This window comes from Stegostoma tigrinum, chromosome 1 (assembly GCF_030684315.1).
Source record: "Stegostoma tigrinum isolate sSteTig4 chromosome 1, sSteTig4.hap1, whole genome shotgun sequence".
Taxonomy (NCBI): domain Eukaryota; kingdom Metazoa; phylum Chordata; class Chondrichthyes; order Orectolobiformes; family Stegostomatidae; genus Stegostoma; species Stegostoma tigrinum.
In genome coordinates, this window is record NC_081354.1 from 118,835,517 (window position 1) to 118,854,519 (window position 19,003).

The 19,003-nt window shown below is 40.7% G+C and overlaps 1 protein-coding gene across 1 annotated transcript in view; it reads right to left on the reverse strand.

Moving 5' to 3' along the window:
* Positions 1-245: 245 nt before the first annotated feature.
* The window catches only part of rgs7bpa (regulator of G protein signaling 7 binding protein a), a 90,942-nt gene continuing 72,184 nt past the window's right edge, over positions 246-19,003 (reverse strand). Inside the window, exons 4-6 of the mRNA XM_059648223.1 lie at positions 12,224-12,374; positions 12,083-12,153; positions 246-8,802 (exon numbers count right to left, since the gene is read on the reverse strand). Coding sequence (XP_059504206.1) covers positions 8,711-8,802; positions 12,083-12,153; positions 12,224-12,374 — 314 coding nt within the window. The 3' untranslated portion in view covers positions 246-8,710. The remainder of the gene's footprint in view (positions 8,803-12,082; positions 12,154-12,223; positions 12,375-19,003) is intronic.

Genomic DNA, 19,003 nt, shown 5'->3' on the forward strand with positions numbered 1-19,003 from the left:
TCCACAAGCCCACCACTCTCTGGCTGAAGAAATTTTAAGGCTAATTTTAAGGCTGTGCCCACGGGTCCTAGTCTCCCTGCCTAACGGAAACAACTTCCTAGTGTCCACCCCTTCTAAGCCATACATTATCTTGTTGCTTGAAACCTCTTGCTTGGTAAATGTTCAGAAAGAATGATAATGATCTCATTTATATACATTTTATTCATGATTCCATTTTCATTAGTAACAATAAACAACAAAAAAAGGACTTAGTGTAAAAATTTATTTAATTAAAACAATGTAAAATGTGTTTAATTTATACAGTCAGTTCTATCTCTGGCATGCCTAAGAACATTGAACACAATTTTTAATATGCATGTATCATGCTTTTTCTATTATGAATAAAGTGTCAATAGCTTTAATGAAATTGTATACATAGTATTAGATACATCTTGCATTTTTAATATATTGCACATTAGGTTTAATTTTTTTATTGAAATAAAAGAGAAAAAAAATATAGCAAGGTACAAGGGACTGAATACATAGTACTGAGAGCGACATCTGATATACATTTACAAATTAAGTTACGTTTTACTTTATTTATGCGCATGTGAAACAAAATTATTCATGATAGCTGCTCTCAAAAATATAAAAACATTCAATATAGAAGAACATCTCTGTTCCAGAATTTAATTATTGACTTTCCCGAATATTTTGCAGAAATTTTGTGGAAAATATTTTGAAGGAGATTTCACAAAATCTGCCAACACCAATTGTTCCCAGTTTGACATAAACCACTTCTCTGTTTCTGCTATGTTGACTTTTGAAATGTGCAATTTGAGGAAGCTCCAAGGGAATGCTTGTTTCTTGCCTCTTGCTGTAGATCATTGTTCCATGAAAATTAATTCACATGACATTGATATCAGGCATTGAAGATTAGCTGGTGTACTGTTTCAAATAACCATCATTCCAATACCATTGGTCAATGTCAATGTAGTTTCAAATCATTTCCAGACTGACAAGTGCCCTTGGAAAAGAACCCATTGGATCTACCTTTGGTTTGTGCAGGCTTTTATGAGCTGCTCTCATGTTAATCCCACCATCCTCAAGGTGAACATCAAGCTATTGTCATTGTTATCACCCACCAATTCAAAATGCATGCTCGTCGTTCGTATGTTGTGTACTTTGGCTTTGAACTACCGATGTTACTATTAATTATTGTATTATCTAACATACATTAGTACTAGTTATTTGAATATTGCTGAAGAAAATACATTTTTTCAAAGCTTTCCATCCTGCAGTCATCAGGACATTTGCCAAGAATCTAAGTCAGTGAAAAGATAGTATTTATACAGCATGGGAGAAGATCAGTGGGCTAGAGAATTCTGATTGATAGAAGCCTTGCCATAAAGAATGCACAGATTACTGTTGATTGAAAATTAAACTTTGTTTGTATATTACACCAGGCAAATTGACACTGATTGCCCTTAAAAATGAACCAGCAAACAAGTGTTGCCTACATTGTTGAGTTGATACAGTTACCATATATGCACATGTTTCTTCTGTCTGCAAAGGGTATGGACCCTATTTATTAATGCGTGGCTTCCAATACAGTATGTCACATATGGAAAAAAAACGAAAAAAACTGTGGATGCTTGAAATCCAAAACAAAAACAGAAACTGCTGGAAAATCTCAGCACCTGTGGAGTGAAATCAGACTTAACTTTTCGGGTCCAGTGACCCTTCTCCAGAACTTGAAATGCCCAGCCTGAAGAAGGTTGCAGAATAATCATGAATATAAGAAGAATTACACTGACAACCAGTTTAGAATTGTCAGTAAGATTTGCAATGCGGTATATTTAAGAATGCTGGAAGCTATATGTCTATATATATATTGTACACACATAAGGGCTGCTCCTGACAGACAGAAAGAACATGCAGACACAGGTGCCTGTTTCAACTCAACAAGATAGGGAAAACCATTTGCTGGCTCATTTCTCAGATCAATTTCCAGACCAACCGAATAAACTTGCCTTGTTTAAAAATTAAAACAATCTATGAAGTTAATTGTCAATCTGCATTAGTGTGTGCATTGTCCATGGTAAAGCCCTACCAGGGTCCACTTTCTAATTAATTAGAACTCAGTGTAAACGTTGATTTACCCTTGAAATGGAATTCTTGTAAAATGTCCTACTAAGTGCAAGACAAAAAGCTTGGATAAAGCATGTTTTATTCAGCAATGATGTAGTTTTATCAGTAATCATTTATATAATTTAACTAATAAAGTAATTCAGTGCACAAAAGGAATTGCAGTGTTTATATTAATTTATTATATCAACAGATTTTAAACTCATGATCATTTTTTTGTGTGAATGCACATGGTTTGGCTGCTGAGTGTGTCTGGCTTTGGTAACCCCCAGGAGTGGCAGTTCTAATTCTACCAGGTCAACACTCAGCTGATGAAGTTGAATATTTTCACCAGTGTTTAACCTATGCTCTTTGTATTACGTGCATCTTAATTCTGTGTTGAAACTACAATTCCTTCTGTGTGTTTTTTTAAATTTTGGAAACTTTCAAATTCAAACATGGGAAAGGCAAGATTTAAAAAAATAACGTCCACATAGCTTGAGTTCTGTAACCCTATTATTTGGAAATATTTTCTAATCACCTCTGGAGCAGGTGGAACTTGAATGCAGGCCTCCTAGCTAAGAGGTAGGGACACTCCACTGCACCAAAAGTGCCCCCTCCTATTATTTGTACAATGCAATGGCAATAGAGATTTGACTAATCATGGCGATGAATCTGTATCAACTAGAAACAAAAAACAGGAGAAACTTAGCAGTAGAAAGGTTTGTCAACCATTGGTTCAAAGTCATCTGCTTGAGTCAAACTTCTACCCTCATATCATGTCTCAAATTACATATGCACTGAAACCCAAAATGCTATTTTGCAAAAATCATTGTAATTTGTGTTTGAATGCATCATTATTAATTCCTTCCATTGTATTTTGAGGGAGCCTGTGACCAGTCACTCACTGAAACACTAGGGGCAGTTTCCTCAGAGCTTTGAGGTGATTTGGAGGCACACAGTACTGAAAATTAGAACAAAAATAAGTAGGCTGCTCTGCTGATGTGTTCCTGCCTCTGGCAATTTGGAAGCTTGTGTTAGCTGTGGGAAGGAAACCAAAAGCCAGTTACAGAAAATAATGGCTCTTTACCAGCAGCGCAAAGGATCCTGCAGTGTCAGCAGGCCAGAAACTCAGAAGAGATGAGTGCACAACAGGAAATCATTGAGGCTTGAAACTACACACAGACATTCAATGCTTTTAAAGGAGAGAAGCATCAAGGCTTTGGTCATCTTTAGAAAGAGATTTATCAATAAAAGAACAGGTGATGTTGCTGCAACAAAAAATGTTACAGGGAAAAATATTGCTGAGAAAATAATCTGCCAAGTCAGAAAGGATAAAGACCCGAATAAAAACAGAAAATGCTGGAAATACACAGTGGCTCAATAAGCATCAGTGAAGGGAAAAGCAGTTAATCTTACATGTCTGTGATCTTTCATCAGAACTCAGGTTCTGCTTAAGAAACACAAGATTGTCTATGTGGTGGTGCATGGCATTCAGAGTGAATCTTAGAATGAGATTCAAGGGAAGTTAAATGTCTAGGAGAAATTCGCAATGCTAGATGGGCGTGAAACACAAAGGATGGAATTTTAGTTGGAATCCATGTGGAAGAAATTGAAAATTGGGACAATTACTATGAAATGGGTGTGGTTGTGAAAGGGGAAGTTTCTAGATCCCTGGCTAAATACAAGAAAAAAAAGAGACTACAGCAAGAGAGACAAACGGAAATTTAGTTGGAAAGAATAGAACTTCTTCAAGGTAGGCATTCCTGAAAGAGAAATAGCAGTGTGTTAATCACTAATATAAAAATGAAATACTGTGTATACCAAAAGTTTGAAAATAAAACAGAAATGCTAGAAATATCACCAGTTCCAGCAGCATCTAGGGTGATGAACACTGACTTAAAATTTCATGTCCATGATGATTATTTAAGATTATTAACATCTGATTAATTATAACTTTGTATTGAGTGAAGACCTATCTGCATTTGAGGTTCCACAATGAAATGAAACCACTTACTCTGTGGTTAACTGAGGAGCAGCTTCACTCCAAGCTGGTTCAGTACCCAGAGGGTAGAGGGGCATTACTGGAAGGGGAGCAGGAGCTGCAGCAAGCTCAGCAGTTGTATGTAGCTCCATGGTGCTGAAGGCCAGGAGGGTGAACACAGGCCCTAAAGGCAGACACTGAGCATTCTGTGCCTCCTTGAGCAGAGTATTTCTGAAGGCTGCACCCAATGCAGAAGTTGGTTACGGATCTGTGTGCCCTTTTGGAGGAGGACCTTCAAGCAGAATGAGAGGGTGGACACATTCCCAAAGTGCTGATTGTTCTTATGAATGTTGTTGTGGCAGATCATTCTAGGATGGCTGCTGATGTTTGTTGCATCCCATTATTTGCCATTCACAATTCATCATTCAGGTGACTGGTATTTTGAAAGCAATGGCAGTGGCTTTATCGTGTTCCAAATTAATGTTGCTGGTCAGGCCCAAAGGACAATCAGTTTCATCTCCAATTCAGGATTCTCTTGGGGACAGGACACAAAAGCCTGCGCCAATATGGCCACCAATGGGCCACCAGACAAGCCAACTCCTTTTGTGAACAGGAAGGGGTTTCACTCCCTAAATGCAACTGGTATGTGACCATCATGAAAGGATCCATGACTTCTTCCTATTGAGGCAGTGTCAGTGTTTCACTGTTCAGGACACTGCACAGCCTCCATAGATGACTTCTACTGACCGAAGAAGAATTTTTTGAAGACATGGCTAGTGTCACCATTGCCGCACCACACCACAGAGTTCTGTGAGCGATACAAGCACAGCTATCTGAAAATCAATGCAACTGTTGAGTAGATCATAGGTTTGCACAAAATTTTGTTGCGGTGCCTTGACCAAATTGGAGATACCCTCCAAAATGCACCTTTTCAATACAGAAGGAGTGAATCAGGTGCTGCAAGAGCTTGATGAGCATTCTGTCTTTGGAAGAGGGTGCATGAAGAAGATCAGCTCGCCAAGGAGACAGTGGTACCATTGACAAACCTTCCAAGCAGGCTGAGGTGACTCCCTCATCTAGTTATGATACACCTGTACGTCAATTTTTAGACTGCTGTTTTTTTGCATCCAGACCCTTTAAGTAGTAGGTGTGGATGTCCAGAAAGCCCATGATAACTTTAAGATATTCTTGATCAAAGTAGTCCTAAGCTCCTCCTAATGTAACACTGTGAACCAACACAATCAAGGATTTCACTTACAAGCCACTCTACTTAATCAATGTGCATTTCACTAGCATAAACACTTTCAATGCAATAAACACATGTTACAGTCTAATAAAGTAACACAGTCAAGTGATCCCCACTGTGCAACTCATTAACTTTCTGCCTTCTCTTCTCTACTGCAGTTACTGCTCAATTGGAACATATCTAATGGTAAGCTGCTTGTTGTTCTGCTCCAATGAATTAGGTGACCATGACACATGCCCGCTGGGTGCTATTGCTTGTGAAAGGCTGCACCCCTGTACCTATGTGGGACAGCCTTACTCACAAGCAGGATGTGTTTCTACAGAGTTGGGGGTTGGGGCTGTACCTTGGGCTTAGATTCTATTGTTATCATCATGTTTTCTCTCTACCCTCTCAGGTCCATCTGCACTTCCCTTCTAACCTCAGTGCCGCAGCACTTGGATGTGTTTCTATGCATCTCTGAGCCATGACTGTAACCAGTGATCAATACTGCTCAAAGGTGAAGGCATGCTGTGGACATAATGGTGCAGCTGTTTCTTTAACCCATTGACCTGTCACATATAGTTTTCCAAGAAGAAGAACAATTCATCAATGAAGTAATGAGTTCATATGCCTAAGTCATGCTGCACTCAAGGAATGGATGGAATGGACTTTACCATCTCCTAAGCAAGACTCCAAATTCCCTCAGGGAACTCTTGATAGATAGCTATATCCTGTATTCTTCCAGCAGCATCAGCTTCGTTGATAATCTGAGGTTCAACGGCTAGGTGGCGCTCAGCAATTGCTGAAGCTGTCCTCAGGCCTCTGATTGAAACTGCCAACAATTGTTACTGCCTCTCTCAGCTGCTGCTTGCATATGATATGCAGCCTACCTTGTGCTACCAACTATACTTAGAAAGGAGATGAGTGTATGTACACTAGTAGAGGGTGTGTTTGACTGAAGGGATGGTGCATTTTCACAGTGTGGTTCCTCCTCTGAAATCTGCGATACCTCCTCAGGTCACTGCTGATGTGGCTTTGGCGTTGTTGCTGCAGGGAAGTGGACTGAGTGAAATACCTATGAACCAATGTTTTCATCCTATTACATGGTTCTGTGCTTCAAATGTTCACTTGCAAAGACAAAGGTACCGGCAAGGTCCAGCTGTGATGCAACTGCGTGGAATAGAAATGAAGTTTTCATTTTCTCTCTCATCCATCTTCATTTTCGCCTTACCTCAGCCTGGCCTGCTACTACCTTGATGATCTCTGACTATCTGTTGCATCAATACCATGAAGCTCAGGAAGCCTACACAAGGCCTAGTTTCACTCCTCTCCCACCTATTAAAGGCTTTCTTCTTTTGTAATGAGTCAAACTGGAGCGTTAAAAACATGAAACTTTCAGTGTGAAAGTCACAAGAACTTCACTTTTGGATGGGGAATATAAGAACAGCACTTTAAGCCTGCATCTGAGTCCTGTGTGCATGAATGCTTATCTGAAGGGATCAGATGAGACATTCCTCCGTACTGCTGTCTTTTTGTGCAGAGAATTGGTAATGCAGTGAACGAGTGCGTTTTGACTGCCAGCTGATGATTGCAGTGCATAAGAGGGTACTGAAGGACTTCCTGAACTGTACCCAGATGTCAGTAACCCCACCTTTGCTGCTGACCTCTTCAATTAACTCCAGTATGGCCTCTTGGTCATGCTGTTGCCCTCCTGTTCCTGTCCTCCAAAAATATCTGTCTTTGTACTGTCGCTACTGTGAACTTCAGAAGCATGCCATTGATTCTCAGTGAATGTATCCGTCTTCTGATAAATTTCTTGCAGAAGAAAAATTTTCTTCCTTGTCTGAGTGCAGTGTTTGTGCAGCTTTTCAGCTGACTGGTAAGCATTATGTGCCATTCATGCTGCTGACTTGACTTTCCACCCAGCTTTGTCAAAGAAGCAGTGAAGGATGAGTGCAGGAAGGCTGTTAATTGAACGTCTCCCAGAAGATTAGACCAAAGTCAATCCAGGTCCACATCCAAGTTCCTGATCCTAAAATGATCCTGATGGCTGAAAAGGAAGCTAATTTGGGAAAATCCAACCCTCTGCGGAGTTTCACTTCCCTTTGCTCTCTTCATGTACAGGCTCTGTCCTCTGGTTCAACTTTTTTGGAAAACATTTTAATATGAAATAAGTTACTGTGGGTGCTGTAAATATGAAACAAAAACAGAGAATTCTGGAGAAAGTCAGTTGGTCTAGTAACATCTATGGAGAGAGAAACAGAGTTAACATTTTGACTTCAGTGACTTTACTTCAGAATTTCTGTTTTTATTTGTGAATGAACTTTTTATTGTGTATGTTGTCCACTTTTCAACCTTCTACTTTCCAATTAGAACATGCCTAATTTCTATGATCGCTCAACACTGTCCAACTACTACACCTCTTCGCCCATTCTGGTTTCTCACATATCTATCCTTCAACATTTCAAATGACTTTTTTTAATACTTCAGTAATCAGAACCTTAATGCTGCCATACCAAAAATACCTACAATGGTAGAATCTCTTCATTACTTACTCAATATTGACCATTTCTACCTCTGATTTTCTCAGAACTCCCTGATCTCTATCATGCTCCATGTTCTTCTTTCTATTTAAATAATGATCCTTCCTGAACTTTTGACCCAACGAAAAACATTTTATATTTTTCCAGATATAATTTCATCTGCCACCTGCCTGTTCAATCCGCAAATACATTCACATTCTTCCAGTTACTTAACCAGAAAATCACTGGGGCTACTAAATATCTTACAATTTTCTCCATCCACTGAAGGATGACAGTGGGTAACAGAAGTTCTATTGCACTGATTATTTGGAAGACTAAATGGAATAAGTTAGGAGGCATGGCTTGAGTGGACAATGCATTTGTAACCATGTTTCTCCTGTGAACTGCTGTCATTTCTTTTCTGCTTTTACAGATTTAGCCTATGGGCTTTTTGCTTCAGGACAGGGTTAAAGCAATGTTTGTGCCGCTTCATTCCAATTAGGCTGTGACCTTTCATTTATTCATTCACATGTTCACATTGAGCTACAACAGGAGCATGTATTTAATATACATCCCTTTATTATTTACAAAAAATAATCTTTTAAAAGTTCAGCTTGTGAAAATCAGTTTAAAATATATTTCAAGCATAACACTGCTGTGGAATCCATGGGTACATGGGTATCAATTTTCAAAAAAATTCTTCAGAGAAAAATAAAATTACAAAAATTGGCCATCCTGTACAGCAAAAATAAAACCGATATTTACAACAAACAGTAGGAAGTAAGGGGAAAGTATCTTCTTGCCAACACATTTACTCCAAAGAACATAATACCCACAAATGACTTTTCCTCTCAGTCTTGTGTTAGTTATCCTTTAACTTGAGACAAGGCAGCAAAGTCCAAAGAATCTTCGTTTCCTCCTTCTCACTAGTGGATATGGAGTCAGATTGAGGAGGCTGCTATCATCTACGCAGGAAAAAGAGAACTGGTCTTTCAATCTAGTCTTCGTTACCATTCACAGATAATAATTTTGATTGTAAAATAAATTAGCCAGTACTCAGTTTACTTTTGATTCAGTGGCAGAGTTCTCATCCATTATTTGTTTGCAGATGAGAATGCTGGAGAAGCTAAAGGCTTCCACTGTACAGCCCAGTAAACTGGGAACTGTTCTCAATAAACAACAGGGAGAGATCACAACCAATACATATAAATCCATAAGGAATACCCAATGCATTAATTAGTTCATTTGACAACTGCTGCAATTAAAGCAATTAGAAACAAAATATATGGAATTAATTCACCTTAAGATGGACTATAGTGAAATAAAATTAACCACAATATGACAACGATAATAACACATTTATACAGCACCTTTAGTAGAATCACGTTCTAATTGCTTCACAATAAAGTGTGTACAAAGCAAAGGAGTTGATAACTGCCTCAACACTGTGAAAGAATTCCAAAAAACCTCTTGAAGATAAAATGGTGACAGCATTGATTCACTGTTTGCAGATGGATAAAATAGAAAGACATTGTGGATAGACAACCACACCAATAAACATCAAACAAAGAAGCAGTATTGACTCAGTGGCAAGGACTCAAGAAACAAGCAAGCTATGCAGCAAGTATGATAGCTGCACCCATCACAAATATGGGTGATTTATATATTGCGTGTGGTAACAAAGGACACTAGATCTGCCCATGCAAGAAATTGGATTCCAAAAATGCAGCCAGAATCTACAGGAGACAGTAAACAGGAGAGAGATGCAGAAATATGGCAACAGCAGCAAAAAATTTTCCAGAGATCTTCATAACATTAGCTGATACACAAAATTCAAGACAGATCTGAGACAACAGATCTGCACAATTTCCAACCAGACAAAAAGCAGGTTTTCCAATCTATAATTGCAAAACATTGTATTTAACGAGTCAATCAACTAAAAGCTTTTGCCGTACTGACCATCACTTGCCCAAAGAAAACTGGAAAATACACACTCAAAACCATGAATAACATAGGGGCTAGATCAAATATTCAACCAGTCTGAATTCTGAAGAAAATCTATCAGTCATAAGAACTCAACTGTTAAATTGACTCAAACAGTTTCATTGCAATAGGATGCTTCATGAGAAGATACAATACCTTCTACCAACAACACCCCTTCCACACCCAGAAAGTGAAGAGTTCGCATCCATGTCGAGCTGGAGCATGACCTGGATGACACAGAAGAAAATGGCAACATCCACCATGGGGACTACATCCAGAGAGATGTAGTTCAACTATGTAGGTTCAAATCTATCACAATTGTGATCTAATTATTCCAACACAGAACATGAAACACCTGCTCTTGTATTCCATATCATAAAATTGATTACGTATCTGTTTGGTAAGCAATTCACTGCAGAAACTGATCACAAACAGTTTTATATGAACCACTGATAAGTGCACCAACTAGTCTACAATGACTGCTGGTAAAAGTATGGGGATTATGATTTTGAAATCTGCTTCAAGCGGGTATCAAAACGGTCACCTCAGACACACTGAATAAATTTTCAAACCTGAACAAGAATGTCAACATTACATTGGATCTACTAGTCCAGAGTATGGACATTGTGGGTGAAGATGTGCTCACAATTTACCTATTGCATTTTTTTTTCAACATAAATATGATCAACTGCAATAGGAAACAGTTAGCAATGCATTGTATAAAGCTATATTGAAGGGTGGCCCACCATGCAAAAAGGGGTGAGGCTAAGCACCTCATATTCTGCCTTAGGAGTCTACAACCCAATGGTCTCAATGTGGACATTACTAGCTTCAAAATCTCCTCAACCCTGGGCTCATTCCATGACCTACCCTCTCTCTCATCCCCGCCTCACTGACCGGTCCATCTTCTCTCCTACCTTTCTGTCCTCCCACCTCACTGACCAACTCCCACCACTGTCTACCTGCACTCAGTTATCACCATCCCACCTACCTTCCAGAGCCCCACCCCTCCTCTCTCTATTTATTTCAGAGCCCCCTACCCTGTCTCCCATTTCTGAAGAAGGGTCCCGACCCAAAACGTCAGCTTTTCTGCTCCTCTGAAGCTGCCCGCCCTGCTGTGTTCCTCCAGCTCCACACTGTGTTATCTTTGACTTCAGCATCGGCAGTCCTTATTATCTCAGAGATGCTCAGAGGATCCTTCATTTTTAATCATGAAAGGTTGAAAAAGATTAAGTAAGGAGAAACTGTTTCCAATGGCTAAAGAGTTGATAGCGAGAATGTATACATTTAAGATTATTGGCAAGGGATTTATAGCTTTCTTAAATGTAATGAATGGTTGCTTTTGAGAATGCATTTCCTGAAAGGGTGAAAACACACTCAAACAAACGGTTTCAAAACAGAATTGGCTTAACGCTCAAATGAGAAAATACAAGAAAAGAGCAAGGATGTTGGAATAACGAAAGGGTTCTTCCAGAAAGCAGCATAAACTAAATGGGCTGAATGCTGTCCTATTCTACAATTGTTAATTAAAGGTGGTTATATTTTCCTTGATGGGAGATGACCAATGCCTGACACTTGTATGGCACAGATATTTTACTTGCTACTGACTAAGTCAAGTCTGAATGTTGTCCAGGTCTTGCTGCATGTGGGCACAGATTGCTTCAGTATCTGAGAAAACATGAATAGTATTGAATATTAATGATTGCACAATGAGCATTTCTACATCCGACTTGATAATGGATGATAGGTCCTTGGTGAAGCAGTTGAAAATGTTGGGCTAGATCACTAATCTGAAGAACTCCTGCACTGATGTTCTGGAGCTGGGATGATACACTTCCAAAATCACGTCTTCCTTTGAGAGAGGTATGAGCTTAATCATGGAGAGGTTTCCCTTGAATGCCATTGATTCCACTTTTACCAGGGCTCCTTGATGCCATACTTGGTCAAATACAGGCTCGATATCAAAAGGAAATATTTTAGGTTCACCTCTTGAGTTCAGCTGTTTTGTGCATGTTCGGCCCACGGCAATAATGAAGCCCATTTTGGCTGACATTTACATTAAGCAGTTTTTAGCCACGTCACAAGTCAGGCTGCTCACATGAAAACATGAAATCTGCTGTTTTATTCTTTCTTTACCAAAACTACATAGTGACAAAAAAATTATAAGTATTACTGTTGTCTGTAGTCCAGTCACCAAGCAACTAATTTTGGGGATATGCAAACTATTTGTCTTAAACAGGATGAATAAAGATTGATACTTGCCTTGGTTCTTTAGCGGTAAAGGCATAGTCTCCCTGAGTTTGCTTAGAAGATTTTTCATTTCTCGTATGTCTCTGTGAAAACAAAATATATAACTTATAAGAGAAATGGAACAACATAATTCTTGTGGAGATGTTTACTGACCTTTCAGTATTTTCTATATCTGTGGAAACATGCCAAGAATATGGCTGAAGATCTTGAAGAGGTGAAGTTGGTGGATCTTCTAAAATTGGAGCTTCAGAACTCTCTTCCTGTTTGCTGTCAATCATTTTGGGAGCTACCAAGGTGTTTGTCCCTTTAAAATTGAAAGAAAGAAACAACTTCAGTAATTATAGCTGATAGCCACTGGGCAGAATCTTACAAGATTCTGAACAATGTGGGCAATGGTGAGATATGTGGCAGAACTGAATGAATAAACTGTTGAGGTTCATCTTAACATCAGGAGCAACTCACACCATCTTTCACATTTTTCACAAGCCATGTAGGAAGTTTCAGCAGAGAGTTACCAATGAAAGGAGATTATTGCTTGTTACACACCTTATTGACAGCCTAAGTTGTCTTATTAATTTTCAATTTTCTATCTTATCAAACTCACCAAACAACTATACATCAAGAAAATCCAACATGGAAACAAAGCAAATTCAGCTTGCTGCTTGCTCCATTCAACCTTCAACTGGACATCGAGCACCAAAATGTCAGAACATGCTCCACGGGCACTGGCCCCACTCACACGTCAACAGACATTAGGACGTGATAAATCTTTTTTCCCTTCACAGATGCTGCCAGACCTGCTGAGCTTTTCCAGCAACTTTGCTTTTGTTCCTGATTTACAGCATCTGCAGTCCTTTTGGTTTTTATTAGTATGTGATATGTGTCAGCCTCTAGCAATCCTCATGGCACATCTCTGATCTACGTGCAGATCATTTTTGCACTTCAATGCAGCACCTTGAGTTGCACCAGCAACAATCAGTGTAATCCTGCAGAAAGGGTATTGTGTGTTCGGGGACAAGCACCGCAGTTCATGGAGAGGGCCACACTGCACCTGCTGCCTTTTTCCATGGTGCTTCTAGATGGTAGTGTCATAGGTTCTAAAGGTGTCACTGAAGGAAACTGAATGAATTGCTATAGTGCAAACTGAATGACACAGACCTGCTGGCATCATGTGTTGGTGGTGAAGGGAATGAATGTTGAAGATGCTGGACGGTGAGTAAATCAAGCAGACTGCTTTATCCAGGATGGTATTGAGCTTCTTAAATGTTGGAATTGAATTAATTTTGGAATGTGGCGAGTGGAAACATGGCTCAGTGGCTAGCAGTGCTGCTTCACACTGCCAGGGACCTGGGTTCAATTCCAGCCTTGGACAACAGTCTGTGTGGAGTTTCTATGTTCTTTCTGTGTGGGTTCCCTCCCACAATCCAAACATATGCCGGTTAAGTGGGTTGGCCATGCTAAATGGCTCATAGTGTCCACGACATGCAGGTTAGTTGCATGAGCCTTGAAAAATGCAGGCCTATAAGGATAGGATAGGGGGTAGATCATAGTGGGTTGCTCTTTAGAGGGTCAATGTGGACTGATGGGCCAAATGGCCCTTCCACATTGTAGGGATTCTATGATTGTATTGAATCACAGTGCTTGTGCCTTGTGCGATGGTGAGTAGACATTGGGAGACAGGCAGTCAGTTACACAGCAGAATACCTAGCGCCATTGATCTGTTCTTGTAACCACTGTATTTATATGCCAGGTCTGATCAGTTTCAGGTCGATGGTAACTAATTAGGATGTGGATTGTTAGGGAAATCATCAACAACAATGCCAATGAATATCAACGGGAGGTGATTTGATCCTTTTTTGTTTAAGATGATTATTGCTTGGCAATTCTGCAAATGTTACTTACCATTTATCAGACCGACCCTGAAAGTTGTCCTGGTTATGCTGACACTGGTTCTATTATTTGCGAAATAATAATTTTTTAAAAAATTCATGGGATTTGCACATTGCAGCTGGGTCAGCATTAATTGCATGTCATGTCATCTTTACTCAGAGAGTAGTAAGGGAATGGAACGCTTTGCCTGCAACGGTAGCAGATTTGCCAAGTTTAGGTACATTTAAGTCATCATTGGATAAGCATATGGACGTACATGGAATAGTGTAGGTTAGATGGGCTTCAGATCGGTATGACAGGTCGGCACAATATCGAGGGCCAAAGGGCCTGTACTGTGCTGTAATGTTCTATGTTCTATGTCTCTTATTGTTTTCAAGAAAGTGCTGATGAGCTGTCTTTTTTTAAACCACTGCTCTCCGTGTGCCGCAGGTAGATCCAAAATGTCATTAGGGAAGAAATTCCAGGATTTTGACCCAGCAGCACTGAAGGAACAGCAATATATATATCCAAGTGAGGATGGCATGTGGCTTGGAGGGGAATTTGTAGCCATATAGCCACTGCTGTTGTCCTTCTAGATGGAAATGTTCATGGGTTTGGAAGATGGTGTTGAAGGAACATTGGAAAATTTCTGCAGTGCATCTTGTAAATGGTACACACTGCTGTTACTGAGCATTTATGGTAGAGGAATGGATATTTGTGAATATGGTGCCAATTAATTGGACTGTTTTGTCCTAGATGGTATTAAACTTCTTTAATATCATTGGAGCTGTACCCATCCAGGCAAGTGGGGTGTATTCCACCACACTCCCAAGTTGTGCCTTGTAGATGGTGGACTGGCTTTGGTGAGTCAGAAGGCGAGTTACTTGTTGCACAATTCCTAGCCTCTGGCCTGCCCTGCTGGTAATTATATAGCAAGTCCAGCTGAGTTTCTGGTCAGTGGTAACTCCTGGGTTGTTGGTAATGAGGGATTCAGTGATAGCAACACCACTGAATTTCAAGGAATGATGATTAGATTGTCTCTTATCAGAGAAGGTAATTGCCTGACAATTGTGTGGCGCGAATGTTACTTGCTACTTTTCAGCCCAAACCTGAATATTTTTCGCATCTTGTCACGTTTGGACATGGACTGTTTTGGTATCTGAGGGACATGAATGGTGCTGAACATTAAGCAATCATCCCCACCTCTGACCTTATGATGGAGGGAAGGTCATTGATGAAGCACCCGAAGATGTTTAGGTAAGGACACTACCATATGGGACTCCTGCAGAGATTTCCTGGAGCTGAGATGATTGACCTCCAACAAACACAACCATCTTCCTTTGTGCCAGGTATGAGTCCAAGTGGAGTTTATCCCCTTGGCTTCCATCTATTCATGTTTTACTCTGGTTCCTTGTTCAAAGAAACAGTGATTACTGGCTGCATTAAACAGTCAGAGAAAGGGGTTAGCATTCTCTGAGGCACTCAGAAATCTTGCTAGCTGGGGAAATGAGATTCTCAAAGACCTCACGGTGTCACTGTTCAAAGTTTACTTTAAGAGTGAATTTGCTCTGGGCTTGATAATAAAGGGTCAGTTTCAAACATGCTAATGCAAGAGATAAATATTTTATTGGGGAAAACTTTGCTGGTGTAGCAAAATATAACTTCAAAATGAAAAGAAGTATCCAGGGAAGGCTGGAGAAAGCCAGCAGGAAGCAACAGAGATGCCAGTAACCAAGGCTAGTTGGGAAGGCCTGCAGGACTGACAGAACTCAGTAAGAGTCTGAGTGACTCAAGAAAGATCATTTGAATTGAATTGAGTTGAAGTAATGTACAGAAGAGGCCCTTTAGTCCATTGAGGCTGTACTGACAAGAATCACTCTAAATCCACACTAGTCCCACTTTCCAGCACTTGGCTGACAGCCTTATTACATTTCAAGTGGTCATCCAAGTTCTTTTGAAGGTTGTGAGCATTCCTGCCTCAACTACTTCCTAGCAGAGTTGAGTTTGAGGCAGTGTGGTACCTGGCGGCATTTGGGGTGTCTGCAGTGGCAAGGTCCATCGAGGATTCATACTGGTGAGGGTGTGGATGAATTAGTGCCAAAGAATGGCGACTCACATTCCAGTGGCAGTGGCATGACAAGGGAGACTCATGTCTGGTAACCAGGCCCGTGGCCCATGACGGAAGACTTAACAAGGACTGTAAAGTTGAACAATTTTTCTTTATTTCTTCATTTTTCTGCCTCTATATTCTTTGTTTTCATATTTTTTTCTGTGTTTTAAGATGATGTCAGAGATTGATGACACTATATAACACATTTCATTGTATTTTGTAAACGGACATATGTGACAATAAATTAATCAAATCAAACTGTATATTCACATGCAAATCATTTACATAAATGTCAAAACTCAGTGGACTCAGCACCAATTCTTGTAGCGCACCACTAGACATGGGCCTCCAGTTCGAAAAACCCACCACCAGCAATTTCTGTCTCCAACTTTCAATCCAATTTTGTATCCAGCTGTTCCGCTGTAGATTTCCCTAAAAGTAACTGTTCCCAGTCTATTTTGGCAAGACCCGGCCATATTTTTATAAAATCTGCCTTCTCCCAATCCAAAACATTTTTGTGCAGACCATCTTTTGCCTTTTCCATAACACTGTTAAAATATATGCTGCTATTGCCACTATCATAAAATTCTCTTCCACTGCCATCTCGAACACCTGTCCAGCTTCATTCCCCAGAATTCAGTCCAGTGCCATATTGTCCCTTGTTAGACCTTCTACGTGCTGATACAAAAAGCTCTCCTGTATACATTTCAAGAAATCTGCCTCCCCTAAACCATTTATACTATGACTATCTGAATTAATGCTGAGCAAGTTGAAATCCCTTAATACAATTACCCTTTTGTTTCACACACCTCAGTTTTTCATTGACAGCATATTTGCTCCTCTGTTGCCCGCTGTCTGTTTTCTTTGGATGGTGGGGGGTGAAAGTGTTCTATAATACACTCTAAACAGTATGATTGCCTTCTTTTTCTTCTTAAGCTTTACTCACAAATTTTAATTTAAAGATTTTTCCAGGATATTGTCTCTTCCTGCAATAATGACATCGTAACTAATAATACGGCACTACACCTTCTTCGACGTCCACTCCTGTTCTGCCTGAAGATGCTATACCCTGGAATGTTGAGTTGTCGGTCCTGCCCCTCCCTCGATCATTTAACTGTGCTGGCACAAATAAGACAATCCCTCATGACAATCCACAGCCTTAACTTTTCAGTCTTACATATAATATTTCTGGCATTAAAGTACAGACCGTCCAGCCTCACCTCACTCGCTTGAAACTCAACATGACTGAACTCATCTGCCTTGGTTCTTTCACTAAAGCATGCTGTGTCCCTATTGTATTGATACTTTATGTTCCCTTCCCTTGCTAGTTTAACCTCCTCCTAACAGCACTTATAAAACCTACATGCAAAGATGTTTGTCCCTGTCTGATTCAGGTACAGTTAACACACTTGTATAGGTCCCATCTAAAACTCCTCTCCTGCATCAACTCTTCAGCCACGCATTCATCAGTCCTATTCTCCTAATTCGCTATTCACTACAGCATGGCACGTGGATTAATCCGGATATTACAATTTACGAAGTACTGCTCTTCAGTCTACTGCTTAGTTCCCTGAACTCTTAATGCAAAACCTAATTATCCGCCTCCCCGTCTCTCCCTATTTATTTCAGAACCCTCTCCCCATCCCCCTTTTCTGATGAAGGGTCTAGGCCTGAAACGTCAACTTTTGTGCTCCTAAGATGCTGCTTGGCCTGCTGTGTTCATCCAGCCCCACACTTTGTTATCTCGGATTCTCCAGCATCTGCAGTTCCCATTATCTCTCCTCATTGTACCTACATGGTTGGTACCAACGTGTGCCCTGGCCAGTGTCTTGTCACTCTCCGACTTCAAGATGCCCTGCCAGCGTGTAGTGTTAAAAAGAAGTCAGGATAGAACGGGAAGGAATTAAAGAAGCTGTAGTTAGGCAAACAACCATAAAAGAAAGCAAGAAAGGGTCAGGTAAGGTGATAAAAGATGACAGAATAAAGCCAGAGATCTGGTAGACAGATATCTTAACAGTAAATTTAAAGGAGCTCTTATTTCAGGCCAGGACAAAGTGAAGGTGAAGCCTCATTTACTGGAAGAGGCAGAGGTGAGTATAACAGAAGCTGAACGTCCAATGACGTGGCAGTACTTTTCCAGAGAAGGTGGAATAGGTTATCAGAAAACCTATTCCAAAAACAAACCCCAGTGATGATCACCAGAAGCAAACCAATTTGGTAAAAACAGTATCAGAGATAATGGGAACTGCAGATGCTGGAGAATTCCAAGATAATAAAATGTGAGGCTGGATGAACACAGCAGGCCAAGCAGCATCTCAGGAGCACAAAAGCTGACGTTTCGGGCCTAGACCCTTCATCAGAGAGGGGGATGGGGTAAGGGTTCTGGAATAAATAGGGAGAGAGGGGGAGGCGGACCGAAGATGGAGAGTAAAGAAGATAGGTGGAGAGAGTGTAGGTGGGGAGGTAGGGAGGGGATAGGTCAGTCCAGGGAAGACGGACAGATCAAGGAGGTGGGATGAGGTTAGTAGGTAGCTGGGGGTGCGGCTTGGGGTGGGAGGAAGGGATGGGTGAGAGGAAGAACCGGTTAGGGAGGCAGAGACAGGTTGGACTGGTTTTGGGATGCAGTGGGTGGAGGGGACGAACTGGGCTGGTTTAGGGATGCAGTGGGGGAAGGGGAGATTTTGAAACTGGTGAAGTCCACATTGATACCATATGGCTGCAGGGTTCCCAGGCGGAATATGAGTTGCTGTTCCCGCAACCTTCGGGTGGCATCATTGTGGCACTGCAGGAGGCCCATGATGGACATGTCATCTAAAGAATGGGAGGGGGAGTGGAAATGGTTTGCGACTGGGAGGTGCAGTTGTTTGTTGCGAACTAAGCGGAGGTGTTCTGCAAAGCGGTCCCCAAGCCTCCGCTTGGTTTCCCCAATGTAGAGGAAGCCGCACCGGGTACAG